General features: G+C 54.6%; 1 protein-coding gene and 1 long non-coding RNA gene across 3 annotated transcripts; one reads left to right on the top strand and one right to left on the bottom strand.

The window, feature by feature from the left end:
- Positions 1–108: 108 nt before the first annotated feature.
- On the top strand, positions 109–3,184 carry PRDX5 (peroxiredoxin 5). Its single transcript, XM_047775392.1, has 6 exons — positions 109–349; positions 1,510–1,644; positions 2,405–2,536; positions 2,610–2,648; positions 2,778–2,839; positions 2,950–3,184. The coding sequence occupies exons 1-6, from the start codon at positions 335–337 to the stop codon at positions 3,053–3,055; spliced, it is 489 nt and encodes a 162-aa protein (XP_047631348.1). The 5' UTR covers positions 109–334; the 3' UTR covers positions 3,056–3,184.
- LOC125125004 (uncharacterized) lies at positions 3,162–13,911 on the bottom strand. 2 transcript variants are annotated; one of them, XR_007134347.1, is made up of 4 exons: positions 13,879–13,911; positions 9,316–9,608; positions 4,242–4,418; positions 3,162–3,270 (listed from the first exon to the last, which is right to left on the bottom strand). It is a non-coding gene; the product is annotated as an uncharacterized LOC125125004 (long non-coding RNA). The 2 variants fall into 2 exon arrangements; XR_007134346.1 differs by lacking the exon at positions 3,162–3,270 and adding an exon at positions 3,308–3,639.
- Positions 13,912–16,477: the final 2,566 nt, after the last annotated feature.

Here is a 16,477-nt window from a genome sequence, read left to right as displayed (position 1 = left end):
TGCGCGCGCCGCCCGCGCCTGCGCAGTGGAGGCGCCTCGCAGGTCACCTGGGGCGCCCAAGCCCCGCCCCTTGCCCCGCCTTTCGCAGGGTTACGTAGCCCGTTGGGCAGGCCTCGGACTCAGCCGCTAGCTGGGGGTGGAGCCGTTGGGGCTTCCAGGCGCCGCAGGCTGTTGGTGCGGCTGCGCCTTCTGCGCAGCAGGGCAGGTTTGGTGGGCTCCCGGGCGACTGCCGTTGAGTGTGCAGCAGTGGCAGCGGCGGGAGCCGAGGGTGCCTGGAAGGAGACCTCGAGTGGACGCTTGGCAGGGTCCGAGATTTGAGAAGCGCGGTGTAGCCATGGCCCCGATCAAGGTGACTGCTGGACCAGCCAGTCCTGACCCCCGACCCATCTTCGTCCTCCCCAGCTCCCCGGCCTGTTTCTCCAAGGCCCTTCGTCCCCCTTGTCTTGGAGAGAGACACCCTCTTTCTTGCTCTCCGACCCCAACCCGCCGCCCTAGAGGTACCTCACGCCTGTCTGTCCCTCTCATCTCTTCAGCAGGACCCTGTGGCTGCAACATTTTCGCCAGTTTTACCGGCCTCGGGTCCCTACCCCCCATCACCTGGGACAGTCTCCATGGTCCAGGGCCTTCCCCTCGTCTTCCGTTCCCCGTCCACTCCATGGGTCTCCACCAGTTTCAGGAGATTGAGTATGGCTTCCCCCACCTTATGGAACCATCTCCTTTGCCCTTTCCAGCCCCCATAGGTGCCCTCCCCTGTACCCTCCCTCTGGCTCTGTCGTGTTGTTGGATATCCCACTCTTCTGCCAAGTTTAATCTTCTGGGGCCATCCCCAGCTCCTTGGGGCTCCCCCTGCCCCACCGTCTTCTGAGACCCCCTTCTCCTTTTGCTTCATCCTCCAACCAACTGCTGCGTTTCTCCGAGGCTCTCCCCTCACCCCCGAATCTCCTCCGGTTTGTCTACCTCCTCTGGCCCCATGAATCCCACACACACTCCCAGGTCCACTGATTCTTCCCCCCTTCCAGAGATTCCTTTGCTCCTTCTCTACCTTCTGGTTATAGGGACCTGCATCCCTCCTCCCGAACCCTCCCACCTTCTTCTGCTGTCCTCCCTTTTTCTCTTCTTGGGGTGGGACCTTCAGACATGGCCAGTGTCCCTTCCCTCTGGGTCCCTTAGGGCCTCTTCCTCCTGCCCATTTATCCCACTCCTTTCCTGTAAGTCCGCTTGTTTACTCAACCTCTTGCGACACCCAGGGGGGCCTTCTCCCACTTCTTCTGTTGTCACCAACTGGCCCTTAAGAGGAATCAGGCCACCTTGAAACCTGGAGGGTGTGGGATAACCAGATGGCAGCTGGGGAGGTACCTCTGAAGCTCTGACAGGGTTGGACTTTGCCGCTGGGTGTCTTCCCCTGACTAGGCAGGGCTACTAGGCCCTCTGTGCTGCCCCCCCGCCCCCACCACCGTGCCCTTGGCCTCCCTCGCACCCACCCCCTTACCTGGCTGTCATTGCCTCTAGGTGGGAGATGCCATCCCATCGGTGGTGGTGTTTGAAGGGGAGCCTGGGAAAAAGGTGAACCTGGCAGAGCTGTTCAAGGGCAAGAAGGGGGTGCTGTTTGGAGTCCCTGGGGCCTTTACTCCTGGCTGTTCCAAGGTGAGGCTCCCCCTTCTGGGGCTCAGCACCTCAGACCTGGTGTATGTGGAGGTTGTTCACTAACCTCCATGTAGTCCCGGGGCAGCTTGTATCCAGAGGGTGTAGATGATGCGGTAGTTAAGAGAGCATACGAGGTTTTTATTTTATTTTGTTTTATTATTTTATTTTTTGTCCTTTGAGGGCCCCACCAGCAGCATATGGAGGTTCCCGGACTAGGGGTCTAGTTGGAGCTGTAGCTGCTGGCCTACACCACAGCCATAGCAACGCCAGATCCAAGCTGTGTCTGCGACCTATACCACAGCTCACGGCAACACTGGATGCTTAACCCACTGAGCAAGGCCGGGAATTGAACCCACAACCTCATGGTTCCTAGTTGGATTTGTTTCCCCTGTGCCACAGTGGGAACTCCGAGAGCATATGAGGTTTTTAAAAAATAAGTTGAGGCTGTGAACCGGTATCAGGAATGTAGGGGAAAAGGGTGATGCATTGAAATTCAGCACCTCTCATTGATCTTGCTGGGTGAAAGGCACTCTGGAAGGCACTTGGGACTTGGGTAAATGAGACATAGCCCATGGGAGGGAGGTTTGTGATCCTGGCCAAGGAACGCTCAAGTTTGGATCTGAGCTTCCTAGTGGCCAAGGCAAAAAAGGAAGTGTGGTTTACACAGTTCTCCTTGTCTGATCAAAGCTGTTGAGAGAGGAAAGTCAAGAGGGCCTGGAGATGAGTTATCCCTCTGCTGACCCATTTTTCCCCTCCCCAGACCCACCTTCCAGGGTTTGTGGAGCAGGCCGAAGCACTGAAAGCCAAGGGGATCCAAGTGGTGGCATGTCTGAGTGTTAATGACGTCTTTGTCACTGAAATGTGGGGACGAGCCCACAACACGGAAGGCAAGGTGAGTTGTGGGTCCTGTAGGGGATCAGGGGCCAAGTGGGAGATTTTTCTCGTGACCTTTACCTTCTCCTTAGGTTCGGCTCCTGGCTGACCCCACTGGGGCCTTTGGGAAGGTGAGTGCGCCGTGTCCCCGGCCCCTCAGCCTCCATCTTGGAAGCAAGGACTTGGAGGGATGTGGCCAATGTAGGGAGCAGCCAAGGGGGTTCAGGGGTCCCTGACTTCTCCTCTGCCTCTCCTTTCAGGAGACAGATTTATTACTAGATGATTCCTTGGTGTCTCTCTTTGGGAATCGACGGCTCAAGAGGTAAAAATAAGAGGGTCCCCCGTGGGATGCCCCTGCCACCCCCGCCCATGTCCCTTCCCAGCCCCCAGGCCCAGGCTGCTGCTCCTGGCCCAGCCCTTGCTTTCTGGCAGGTTCTCCATGGTGATCGAGGATGGCATAGTGAAGTCCCTGAATGTGGAGCCAGATGGCACAGGCCTCACCTGCAGCCTGGCCCCCAACATCATCTCACAGCTCTGAGGCCTTGAGCCCAGATATATTTCTTCTCCCCTTTTCACGTGCCCAGCTGTGGGGAGCGGGCCCCGGGCTCACCTCAGTCGGAACCTTGGCCAGATTTCTGCAATAAACTCTTCTGGTTCGTGTCTGTCACCTTGATTTTGAATCGCTGCTTTGCCCAGGGCCAGGCTTCCTGCCAGTCAGGCTGCGAGGGTAGTGGGCAGGGGCTGGAAGAGGAGCTAATAGCAGACCCTGATCAATAGGTAGTCAGGGAAAGCCTCTCGGAGGAGGGGTTTTGAAGCACCCAAGGCATCCCTGACCTGGGCCAAACCTCAGCCCCACCCTTGTTTCAGACTCTGCCGAACCTCTCTGGGTGCACCCATGTCCCCTGATGGTACCCCCGGGCACCATCCGATGGATGGGCAGAAAGGGCTGCACAGTGGAGGCTGTGTTGGTTCTGCCTGGGTGGAGGGGTCCCTGCCTCTGGTCCCTGAGAAGCCATGACAGCACGCAGTGATTTTTAGATGAGTTCTACGGAAGGCAGATGCTTGAGGTGGTAAAATCCTCACCGTGATCCATGATCCTGTGGGCTGTGAACCGCCTCTGCCCTGTTGTAGCACAGAGAGGGTTGGTACGTAGGCCCTGCTCATTCAGCCACTAAGAGGAGTTCCCATACGGAGGTTCCCTGGCTAGGGGTCTAATCGGAGCTGTAGCTGCCGGCCTACACCACAGCCACAGCAACGTGGGATCTGAGCCGCGTCTGCAACCTACACCACTGCTCATGGCATCGCCGGATCCTTAACCCACTGAGCAAAGCCAGGGATCGAACCTGCAACCTCCTAGTTCCTAGTCAGATTTGTTAACCACTGAGCTACAATTTGAGCCAATCCATTGGCCTCCAGAAGCTTTAGTCACGCACGAGAGGTGCTGCCCTGCCTGCACTGCATTCAGAGGTCCCGGGGAAGGTCAAGGAGAGGCCTCTTGGCAGACACAGCCCTTGAGATACTGGTGCTTGTGGCCTAGGAAGAAATGTGATCCCAGATACAGAGGGTGGAATGGCCTCAAGGTGCTATAACAAGGGATTGGCTGAGTGGGAGGTTCCTGGGAGGGTAGGGGTCCTTTCAAGCCTGGGAGCTGCTTATCTTTGACCCTGTGGGCCCCTGAGGCCGGGGAGTGGTATCTGGAGGGCAGTGACAGGTCAGATTCATACCTGGGCTCCTGTGTGCTGGGTGAGCGGAGGCGGGGAGAGGCCTGGTGCCATCTGGCTCCACATTCAGGCCCAGGGAAGGCTGGATGACCGCGTGGTGTCCAGGAGGTGGGGGCTGAGACGGGGGCCCTGGTGGGTGTCGGCCGGAAGGGCGAGTCCAGGGGCCAGTGGGCTGGAGGCCTAAGGGGTGAATGGTTGAGGTGGTGTCCAGCCTCCCTGCAGGGTGGCCGCTGCTCAGCCTGCCTGAGACGGCCCGCCCAATGGCCTTTGTCCCTTTAGTTCTCTCCCACCCCCTGCCACCCCTCAGGGGTCCTGGGCTGGGGCAGGGCAGGGGGCTGACCACCCCTCCAGCTTCCCAAGCCCGGAGTCACGGTGCTGTCCTGGACCTGAAGGCAGGAAGGCTCTTCCTTTCCCGGACACCATCTCTCAATCCTCTCATCATAAAATGAGGCAATTGAGTGGGGGTTGCCACTGTGGCGCAGTGGGTTAATGATCCAGCCTGTCTCTGTGAAGGCGCCAGTTCGACCCCTGGCCTGGCGTCGTGGGTTAAGGATCTGGTGTTGCTGGAGCTGTGGCATAGGTTGCAAATGCAGCTTGCTTTCCATCCCTGGCCTGGGGATGGCGAAAAAAGGGGCAAAAGATGAGGCAACTGAGGCGTGTGTAGTTTCCCTCGTCGTCGCTGCATGCATCCGGGTGAGCGGTCCTGTGCCCCCTGGGAGCCCCATCCTCTCACCTGGGGAGCATCCTGGGCCTCACCTCTGTTAGTGTAGGTGGCGGGTCCTAGGGCCCCTCACGGGCTGGCATCCTTATTCCTCTTCCCAGCAGAACTTGAGCCACCCTGGCAGCCCCTCACCGCCAGGGCAAGCCCAGCCTCCATCTTTTTTTTTTTTTTAAGGCCGCATGTGTGGCACACCGAGGTTCCCAGGCTAGGGGTTGAGTCAGAGCTGCAGCCGCAGGCCACAGCCACGGCTGTGGCAACGCCGGATCTGAGCCATGTCTGTGACCTACACCACAGTTCACGGCAACGCCGGATCCTTAACCCGCTGAGCGAGGCCGGGGATGGAACCCCCATCCTCATGGATACTAGTCAGTTTTTGTTATCTCTGAAGCACAACAGGAACTCTCCCAGCCTCCATCCCAGTGCCACTCAGCTGCCTCTGTTTCCCCCACTCCTGGCCTCTCATCTGGGTTGGCTGAGGTCCAGTGAGGCCCGAGAGGAGGTGTCCCCTCCAGGATCCTCTTGCCGCTGGCAGGGCCTTTAGGGCAGGATGAATGGGCTTCCAGGGCTGGGGTGGTCCCTTTGGACAGCATGATGGGAGTTGGGTGTGGGCGGAAGCGGGCCTTTGGCCTCAGGGGCCCGGCTGCTCCCCACGTGGCTCAGCCTGCTGGGCCGGGGGTGTCTCGTGAGCTGCTCCAGGTGCTGGATGGCCTGAGATCAACCATCACATGACGAGAGAATCTGGCAGAGCCAGGAGGGGTAGGTCAGGCCACAGTGACCTGGACCTAAAAAGCCAAAAAAAAAAAAAAAAAGCCAACGATTTTTCTCAGTACCTGCGGTTCTGAGCCTTTTCTGGGTTAGAAATTCTTTTGAAGGGTTGCTGAGAGCAATGCTCTCTTCCTTAGAAATATGTCTTTGACAAAAAGACAAAAAAAAAAAAAAGAAAGAAATGAGGGAGTTCCCGTCGTGGCGCAGTGGTTAACGAATCCGACTAGGAACCATGAGGTTGCGGGTTCGGTCCCTGCCCTTGCTCAGTGGGTTAATGATCCAGCATTGCCGTGAGCTGTGGTGTAGGTTGCAGGCACGGCTCGGATCCTGCATTGCTGTGGCTCTGGCGTAGGCCGGCAGCTACAGCTCCGATTCGACCCCTAGCCTGGGAACCTCCATATGCCGCAGAAGCGGCCCAAGAAATAGCAAAAAGACAAAAAAAAAAAAAAAAAGAAATATGTCTTTGAACATGTGTGCCCACACGGACTGCTCCACGCTCTTTAAAAGTGCCCTGAAGTCTTTCCAGAAATGCCGGTTGCGCCCCCGCCTCCACCTGGGAGGCATCCTAGCCGAGTGGGATGGTCTGCTACCAAGAACCCGGGGCCCTTGGGCAGCAGGCTAGTTAGTCTCCCCTGATCCTGCTTCTGTCATCTTTAGTGTGGGAATGACCTGGCCCTCCTCACTGGGTCCTCTGGGAAACAAATGAGACAGCATTTGGCACAGTGCCCCGCACACAGTAAGTGCCTAATACACAGTTGTATAAAGAGGGTGTTCTCGCATGGTGCAGCTGGTTAAGGATCAGGGCTTGTCACTGCAGCGGCTTGGGTTGCTGCTGTGGCATGGCTTCAGTCTCTGGCCCAGGAACTTCCAGGTGGCACCGGCGTGGCCCCCTCCAAAAAATGATTGTAAAAAGAAAGAGAAACCCCTGTTCACCACTATGCAGCCTGCGTGCTGGTAGGGAAGGAGCTAAGAGTTAGGAGAAAGGCCAAAGCCCCGGCCTGTTCTTGGTGATTCCTGTTCTGTGCTTCTCTGGGCCTCGCTTTCCGCATCAATATAATGGGGCTAGTGATGCTTTTATTGTCTAATGCCTTGAGGGCCCAGGATTCTTCTTGTGCTGTCTGGTGCCTGGAGGTCTCATCTTAAGGAGCTAGGAGGACAGCTCCAGGATGATTCCTTATCATCCTCTAGAAAATGGGCTTCAATCAGAAACCTGAGCTTCTGAGAGCAAGGGAGAGTTTCTGGCCCAGACTAGGTTCGGGCTGCAGCCATGCAGGCGCTGTGATGGGAGGTCCCAAGAGAACACACCCTGCTGGTCTTGGTTGGGGTTTGATTACACAGGCATCAAGGAGTGACAGTGTGACAGTGGAGAGAGAGTGTGCGTGTGCGTGCATGTACAAGTGTGCTTGTGTAACTTCTAGAGAAGCTTGGGTAATATCTGTGTGAATTACAGATTCTTGGTGTTAATAAACCTGCATTTTTTTCTTCTTCTCTTTTTTGGCTGCCCTGCAGCACATGGAGTTCCCAGGCTAGGGATTAGTTCCAAGCCTCCATTGCGACCTGGTGGATCCACTCTGCCAGGCTGGGGATTAACCCTGCTCCAGAGATGCCACCCATCCCGTTTGGCCACAGCGGGAGCTCCTAAACATGCATATCAATCTGCTATGTTATTAATATTTGTATCAACTCTCCCAGCTTGAGCTGGGAATCATATTTTTGGACTTAACACAGGTGACGTGCCCTGCTTAGGGTGGGGAACATAGGAAATAGGTAACGTGTGTCTTGGGAAGGAGTAAAGGAGTGACGGGAGGGAGAGAGAAAGCTGTCTTCTCTCCAGCTTCTTCAATATTTGTTTCCATTGTTTCAGCATGAACTTGACCATAGTGCTTCTGAGTTAGAATTTGACTTGCTAGGAGGTCCTGTCGTGGCGCAGCGGAAGCGAATCCGACTAGGAACCATGAGGTTGCAGGTTCGATCCCTGGCCTTGCTCAGTGGGTTAAGGAGCTGGTGTTGCCATGAGCTATGGTATAGGTCGCAGATGCAGCTCGGATCTGGCGTTGCTGTGGCTGTGGCTGTGCTGACAGCTGTCGTTCTGATTTGACCCCTAGGCTGGGAACCTCCATATGCCACGGGTGCGGCCCTAAAAAGACAAAAAAAACAAAACAAAAAAAAAGACTTTGACTTCCTTGAGAGTGATATAAATACCAGTGACTTAACATAGAGGCTTAGCTCACAGATGTGCAGTAAGGAAGACTGATAACCTAGGGCTAGTATGGCAGCTCCATGATTAGCTTTTTATTTTTATTTATTTATTTTTTATGGCTGCATCTGGGCATAGGGAAGTTCCCAGGCTAGGGCATCAATCGGAGCTGTAGCTGCTGGCCATAGCCACAGCAATACCAGTTCAGAGCCACATTTGTGACCTACCCCACGGCTTGCAGCAACACCCAATCCTTAACCCACTGAATGAGGCCAGGGATCAAACCTGCATCCTCATGGAGACGATGTCAGGTTCTTAACCTGCTGAGCCACAACAGGAACTCCAACAACCCACGTTCCTTTTATCTTGCCGTTCTGCCATTTTTAAACAAGTGACTTCTACCTCATAATCCAATGTGGCTGCTGGAGTTCCAGCCATCACAGTCAAAGTCCAGCCAGCAGGAAGGAGGAAATAGGGAACAGGAGATAAAAGGCCCCTAACAGCTGGCTCTTAAGAAGTTTTTCCAGAAGCCTCCATGTATCATTTTTACTTAAATTTCATTGACCAGAACTTAGTCACCGGGTCATAATAGCTGTAAGAGAGGCTGGGAAATATTGACTCTATTCCAGGCTGCCATGTGTCAGGGATTCTGATACCGGGTAGACGACAAGCAATGTGGGCCACATGAGGGGACTGCCTCTGAGGAGAGGAAACTTTGAGACTCCATGGCCTACCAAAAGACAGTGTCACTCCCCTGCTGTTCCCTTCAGCCTTGCAGGGCACATACGAAGCTGTCCTGGCTCCTTGTGTGGTTGCCTCATATCCCCCAGCTCTGCCCCTGCAGTTTTGGTCTTCACGTCCTTCCTTAGCGGGCAGGTCCTGCAAACTCCTGCCTCCTCAGCATCTCCCAGCAGGTTCACTGCCTGGGACACCCCTCCCTTCCCTACCCCTGCCCAAGTCTCTCTAACCTTCCAGGCTCCGACACCCATCCTGTTGCCCAAGGACAACAGCCTATTTATTCCTGGTTCCTGCTCTGAACAGGTCCATGTGGGCCACACCTTCAGCTTCATCTAATATGGAGGGTTTTTGTTTGTTCGTTTGTTTGTTTTTAGGGCATATGGAAGTTCCCAGGCTAGGGCCTACTCCACAGCCACAGCAACGCCCCATCTGAGCTATGTTTGCAACCTACACCACAGCTCACGGCAACGCTGGATCCTTAACCTACTGAGGGAGGCCAGGGATCGAACCCGCCACCTCATGGCTCCGAGTCAGTTTGGTTTCCGCTGAGCCACGACGGGAACTCCCAAAGATGGATTTTTAATCTCAGTGACCTCTCCTAAGATGAAGCTGCCTGTCCTTTCTGAGCATTGCATTGCATGTGTGCAGGTCCTCACCTAGTTATTCAAGCACATTCGGACGTTCAGGGGTTCCGCTTGCTCCCAGGACCCCCACGGTCACATCAGTATCTGGTATCCAGTGGCTGTTTGCTGAGAGTCATCTCTGTGGCTCCAGGGACACAGCGGTGGAGATGGAGGCACGGGTCCTGCGGGGGCCACTGCAGGCTGCAGCTCCAGGCCCAGCAAGCACGGGTTCTCCGGCACTGGGCAAGGCCAGCACAGCTCTGGTTCCCACCTCGATGCACTCACAGTCTAGTGGGGGCGCCAGACTCCAGATCAGTGTGGTGAGGCTGTGAGTGAGAAGCACAGGTTGGGTCTTTGGGGTATTACAGAAGGACCCACTCACTATCCCACCCTCTCCTGGTGGGGGCGGGGGGGACAGGGAGGGAGAAAAGGACTTCCAGCTGCAGCCAAGAAAGGAAGAGGTGACAGCCAGGTGAACAGAGGCGGAAAGGGTGTTCCAGGTGGCGGAACAGCCTGTGCGAAGGCCTAAAGGTGAAGCAGATGAGAGAGTGCCGGCCGAGGGTTAGGGCAGAGCAGGGACTTTGGCCACAAGCCACAGCACAGCTGGGTCCTCCTGGTGGACATCTGGGTGCCTCTAGGATTTGTCCAGCAGCAGCTGCAGACACATTCCTATTTATTCTGTTTTTTTTTTTTTTTTGGGTGGGGGGCAGTTTAGGTCCACACCTGTGGCATATGGAGGTTCCCAGGCTAGGGGTTGAATGGGAGCTACAGCTGCAGGCCTACGCCACAGCCACAGCAATGCCAGATCTGAGCTGCATCTGCGAACTACACCACAGCTCACGGCAACGCCCGATCCTTAACCCACTGAGCGAGGCCAGCGATCGAACCCTTGTCTTCATGGATCCTAGTTGGGTTCGTTACCACGGAGCCACAGAGGGAACTCTTCACATTCCTATTTTTGTTTCCTCTTGGGCTTCTTCCTCAGGGTGAGTTTCAAATGCCAGAAGTGCTGGGACAAATGGTGCTGGCGATTTTACAGGTGTCTGGAAACCCCGAGGCTGTTTTAGGGCCTGTTGGGGATGTTTGCATGTGCTTCTGTCCCGCACAGTGTGCAACCTGAGTTTTACCTTCTGGATTTATTTGTTCCTCACTTAATGGATATTTAATGGTACCTTGGGGCTGTCTTTGATGTGTGTGTCTTTTATTATGAGGGAGGCTGGCAACTTCAGGGCTTGGCACTGGGCCTCCCTGTGCTTGTTAACTGGCCTCTGGGCTTCAGCCTTGCCCTCCCTCCAGGCAGCAACAAGGCTGAGACCATGCAGCTCTCAGAGCAGGATTCGGGTTTACCCTCCTCACCCCATGCCCCTCCGAGCCTCTCTTTCTTTCTCTCTGAAATAGGAATGCATTTGTTCAAAAACATTAATTCAGGATTTCCCATCGTGGCTCAGAGGAAACGAATCCGACTAGGAAGGATGAAGTTGTGGGTTCGATCCCTGGCCTCGCTCAGTGGGTTAAGGATCAGGCGTTGCCATGAGCTGTGGTGTAGGCCACAGATGCTGCTCAGATCCTGCGTTACTGTGGCTATGGCGTAGGCTGGCAGCTGTAGCTCTGATTTGACCCCTAGCCTGGGAACCTCCATATGCCACAGGTGTGGCCTCAAAAGGCAAAAAAAACCACAAAAAACAAAAAAAGCCACCCCAAAAACCCATTATTTCAGCTGCCTTCAGTCTGTGGCTCCAGCACTTCGTAGCTGTGTGGCTTTAAGCAAGTGACTTACCCTCTCTGTGTTCAGTTTCTTCATTAGAAAAGGGGGATGGTAATGATAGGACCTGTATTTTACGGCTTTGGAGGGGATTGAGTGATTAATGCAGGTGAAGGACAGAGCTGGTGTGGGCAAGCAGTCAGCATACTCAGGCACGCTCCTGGTTTGTGCAGCCCGGGCTGCAGCCCTGGCCAACCCTACATGGAGCTTCCACTCTAGTGGGGAGCAGATGAAGCAAACAAGGGACGATGCAGAGCGGAATAAGACTCTGAGGGGAGGGGTCCCCATTGTGACACAGTGTAAATTAATCTGACTAGGAACCATGAGGTTGAGGGTTTGATCCCTGATCTCACTCAGCGGGTTAAGGATCTGGCGTTGCCATGAGCTGTGGAGTAGGTGGCAGACACCTCTCGGATCCTGCGTTGCTGTGGCTCTGGTGCAGGCCAGCAGCAACAGATCTGATTAGACCCCTAGCCTGGGAACTTCTATATGCTGCAGGTGTGGCCTTAACAAGACAAAAACAAACAAACAGTGAGGAGAGGGTTGGAGAGAGTGTTCCAGGTTGGGGAACAGCAGCTGCACAGGTGCTGAGGGTGGGAGAGAGACCGAGGAAGCTGGGGGGTAGAGCTGTGGAGGTGGGGGGAGTAAGGGTCAGGCTGGCCCCTGTGGGGCTTGGGAGGTCATGGTGAGAAGCTGGAACTTAATTCAAAGTACAAGGGGAGTGGGAGTTCTCTGGTGGTCTAGTGGTTAGAACCCGGCGCTTTCACTGCTGTGGCCTGGTTCAATCCCTGGCCTGGGAACTTCAATCTACATCAAGCCGCTGCATGTTGTGGCCCAAAAACTTTTTTCTTTTTAGGGCCACACCTGCAGCATATGGAAGTTCCCAGGCCAGGAGCTGAATTGGAGCTGCAGCTGTCAGCCTAACAGCCACAGCAACACAGGGTCCCAGCCGGCTCAGATTTGCATAAGCTGAGGCTGCGGCTGTTGCCAGCAGCTGTAGCGCCGATTCGACTCCTAGCCTGGGAACTTCCATATGCCGTGGGAAGGCAAAAAAAAAAAAAAAAAGAAAAAAGAAAAAAAGAAAGAAAGGAAAGGAAAAAGAACAAGATTTGTATCTATAAGGAGTGCAGGTTCGATCCCTGGCCTCGCTCAGTGGGTGAAGGATCTGGCATTGCTGTGAGCTGTGGTGTAGGTCGCAGGTCCGGCTTGGATCCCAGGTTGCTGGGGCTGTGGTGTAGGCTGGCAGCTGCAGCTCCAATTCGATCCCTAGCCTGGGAACTTCCATACACTGCAGGTGAGGCCCTAAAAATAAATAAATAAGAACCAAGCAGACAAAAAAGTGCATGGGAGAGCCATTGGAGGAGTTTAAGCAGGCAAGGGTCATGAGTCAGTATTTCCCAATGATTCCTTGGGCACTGGGTGGAGGCCCTCAGGAGAAGGATTGGTGCCTGGTGCCAGGCATGGTGAGAGGCTCGGGGTAGGGCAGGGCTCCCAGGAGCATGGGAGTGCCCTGGGGAGCACAGGAAGGGAGAGCTGGCTGAGCTAGAGGGGGCTGGGCTGCGCCAGGCCCTCTTCAGGGCTGGAGCCCAGACCTTGTAGACATACCTTGAGTCCCTGGGCACCTGGCCTGGCACTTGGCAAATGGCCCTGGGCCCCACACTCCCTGGCTCTGGCTTCTCACTGCCTCCTCCCACCTGGGCCGCTTGTTTGGGCCCCTGCGCGCTGGCATTTCTGCTCTTGTGCAACTCTGGCTGGTTCCACCCCCAAAAGGTGGGTGGAACCTGGTGGGACACCCTCCCCCCACATTTTTCTACCTGGATGGAGAGGAGGGAGAGTTCCTCAGACCCAACGCCAGAGGGCCACGTGCTCCAAAGGCCATGGAGGCTGTTTTTTTGATTTTTGTTCTCAAGCCTGGGGCCCTGAACCATCTGGTTAGAGAGCTGGGCCCCAGCCAAGCCGCTGGGGTGCCAGGCGGGGCACTGGGCCCCCCGCAGGCAGGGAGGGAGTGCTGCTCTCTGACTTGGCCCTGGTTGGTACTGGACTCTGGCAGAACCTAGCTGCCACCTGCCCTGGCCTCCCTAGATTGTACTTTCTGGAGCCCCAGAGCCCTGCTGTCTCTGGCCTGGGCGTCAGACCAGGGCTACCCAGAGAATTCAAAACCAGAAGGGAACTGGAAGTCCTTCTTGCTCCTGCCCTGTGTGGGTGGTGAAGCTGAGTCCCGAGGAAGGAGGTTGCAGGGAGACAGTGGCAGGTGACAACATCGTCTGTTTGTCTGTTGGTCTTTCTCTCCTTGCCTGCCTCTTGGTTCCCCATATTGGCAGTAGTTGGCACCAACTCCCCTTAGAAACTGCCAGAAAAAGGTATCTGAGAAGGGCAGTCATTATGGCACTGTGATAGTAGCAAAAGATGCAGATGTTTTAAATCTTTGCCAACAAGAGACATTTGAGGGGATGAAGAGGTAGCACAGTGAATTATTATGTAGCCCTTAAAAAGGCCAAGGCCAGTGATCCTGAACTGAAATGGAGCAGATTGTGAAATGTATTTTGAAGTGTGGAGGTGTGTGTGTGTGTGTGTGTGTGTGTGTGTGTGTGTGTGGTTGCAACCACCTATTATAGACAGACTTGGGCAGCTACAGCTCCGGCAGGACACAGAAAATGCTAACGGAGCATTGGGGGTTGGGGTTGAGAGTTATGAGATAGAGACTGGGTTTTTTTCTTTATATCTTCTTGACATTTGTTTTTTCTCTTTTTTGGCCACCTGGTGGCATATGGAGTTCCTGGGCCAAGGATCAGATCTGAGCTGCAGGTGAAGCAACACTGGATCCTTTAACTCACTGTGCCGGGCTGGGGATGAAACCTATGTCCTGGTGCTGCAGAGATGCTGCTGATCTCGTTGAGCCACAGTGGGAACTCCCTTCTTGATGTTTTTGCACATGCATCTGAAAAAAAATTTTTTTTTTGTCTTTTGTTGTTGTTGTTGTTGCTATTTCTTGGGCCGCTCCCGCGGCATATGGAGGTTCCCAGGCCAGGGGTTGAATCGGAGCTGTAGCCACCGGCCTACGCCAGAGCCACAGCAACGCGGGATCCGAGCCGCGTCTGCAACCTACACCACAGCTCACAGCAACGCTGGATCGTTAACCCACTGAGCAAGGGCAGGGACCGAACCCACAACCTCATGGTTCCTAGTCGGATACGTTAACCACTGCGCCACGACGGGAACTCCGAAAAAAAATTTTTTTTGACTGCGCCTGCAGCATTTGCAGGTTTCTGGGCCAGAGACTGAACCCACCCAACCCAAGCTGCTTCAGTGACGACACCGGATCTCCCGCTAGGCCACCAGGGAACTCCTCGAACATGTTTTTAAAGAAAAAATTTAGTCTAAGGATAGGGACCACTGCCAGCTTCTGATGAACCTCCTTAAATGGCTAATTGAGCCTCAAAATCCCAGGATCTCTGTGTCAGCTGATGCGGGAGCCCCTCCCCAGCTTCCTCCATCCTCCCGACCCCCCACCCGCCCTCCGCCTGACTCGGCTGAACTAAGTCATAGATCCAGCTTGAGAGACTGAGGTGCAGCCAGGCATGTCCCGAGTGACAATGTGAGAGCAATCAGCAAGAGCAATGTGGCAACACAGCCCATGTCTCTGAGGAGGCTCGAGGAAGGGTGTGACTTCAAGATGTTGAGCAAGGCAGGGGCCCTCGGCCACCAGGAGGCAAGGCCCCTGTCACCACGCTTGGCTAACACAGGGCAGGCGCGTGGGAGCACTTCCTGCCCTGGGATCCCTGGGGGACGGACACAAATAGGCAGAAGATGCGCTGAGGGTCAAATCTGGGTGAACTCAATATTGCTAATGCTAAAGAGAACGACCACACCAGGGACCATTTAACGAACACTTAAGCTGGGTCCCAGCTCATGGAATCCTCGCAACAACCCTCTGAGAGGATTATCTGCATGTTCAGATGCATCTCGGGAGGCCTGAACAACCAGAGACGCTCTTCGGCTAACAACCCTGGCATGGTCTCCCGTTGCCTGGTCAGGCTACCACTTCAGAGCTGTGTGATTTGGGGTGTGCTCTTTTTTTTTGGTCTTTTTTTCGCCTTTTCTAGGGCCACTCCCACAGCATATGGAGGTTCCTACACTAAGGGTTGAATTGGAGCTGTAGCTGCCGGCCTACACCACAGCCACAGCAACGCCGGATCCTTAACCCACTGAGCAAGGCCAGGGATCGAACCTTCAACCTCATGGTTCCTAGTCGGATTCGTTAACCACTGAGCCACGACGGGAACTCCTGGGCGTGCTCTTAATCTCTCTGAGTCTCAGCTTCCTCCTCTGTAAATTGGAGCGAATCCATGGTGCTTATTTCATAGCCTAGCCCACTGCAAATAAGTTAATTAGTGTAAAGTACTTGAACCGCGCTGGCTCATGGGAAGCCCGTGTTTGCACAACTGCCCCACGTTTCAGCAAATCTAAGATGTCAACGACTATAAAAGCTGCCACTAAAGAAAAAGGAGTGTTGCCAGTTAACTATGTCCCAAGGCCCTTTCATCACTAGAATCTTTATTTTATACTTCCCGAAGGAGCTCTTTTTGACTTAGACATAGATTCTCATCATATATAATTCTGACGCACACATAAAAAGGAAAATAGAAGCAGAATACATTGTTTACGGTGTTACAGCTCATTCGCATTTGGAATCAGACAGAGGTTCGCTGTCTGCTTGCCCTGCCACCTCCTCCTGTGAGGCGTCAAGAGTTCAGGAGAGCAGCTGTCCCCCCCAACAATTCATAAGACAACCCTAAACCCACCAGCAGCCATGGGAGTCCGAAGCCAGCTTTGCAGGCCTGCAGAGCCCCCTGACTCTGGGTTTCTGCTTTGGGAGCATTGCTGACAAGTCTGCTTTCTGCCGCCCGCCCCCATCCCCACCCCCACTCCCTGCCACCGGGGGGGCTCCCACCATTGGGTCTTGGGGTTAAGAGTGCTCTGCTCTTTCCTCTGGGCTCCTCTTCCAAGCTGCTGATGCCCTTTCTGAAGGGTTTGATGCTTTTGAAGTGTGGGCACGTGCAGGCAATGACAACAATGTCAGGACAGCTGCCAGCCAGCCAGCAATTCTGCCGTGCAGCCTGACTTCAGAGATTTATTCATGTGAGAAATAAAGTGTCTGGGGAGGTCCCTGGCGGCTTAGTGGTTAAGGATCCAGCATCGTCACTGCTGTAGCTAGGGTTTGATCCCTGGCCTGGGAATTTCTGCATGCCATAGGCTGGGCCAAAAAAAAAAAGAGAATAATAATGAAAATAAAGTGGGAGTGAGTTTCTATTGTGGCTCAGTGGTAATGAGCCTGACTAGTATCCATGAGGACTTGGGTTTGATCCTTGGCCTAGATCAGTGGGTTAAGGATCTGGTATTACCATGAGCTGTGGTGTAGGTCGCAAATGTGGC

Source organism: Phacochoerus africanus, chromosome 4 (genome assembly GCF_016906955.1).
Source record: "Phacochoerus africanus isolate WHEZ1 chromosome 4, ROS_Pafr_v1, whole genome shotgun sequence".
Taxonomy (NCBI): domain Eukaryota; kingdom Metazoa; phylum Chordata; class Mammalia; order Artiodactyla; family Suidae; genus Phacochoerus; species Phacochoerus africanus.
This window is presented reverse-complemented; position numbering and strand designations above follow the sequence as displayed.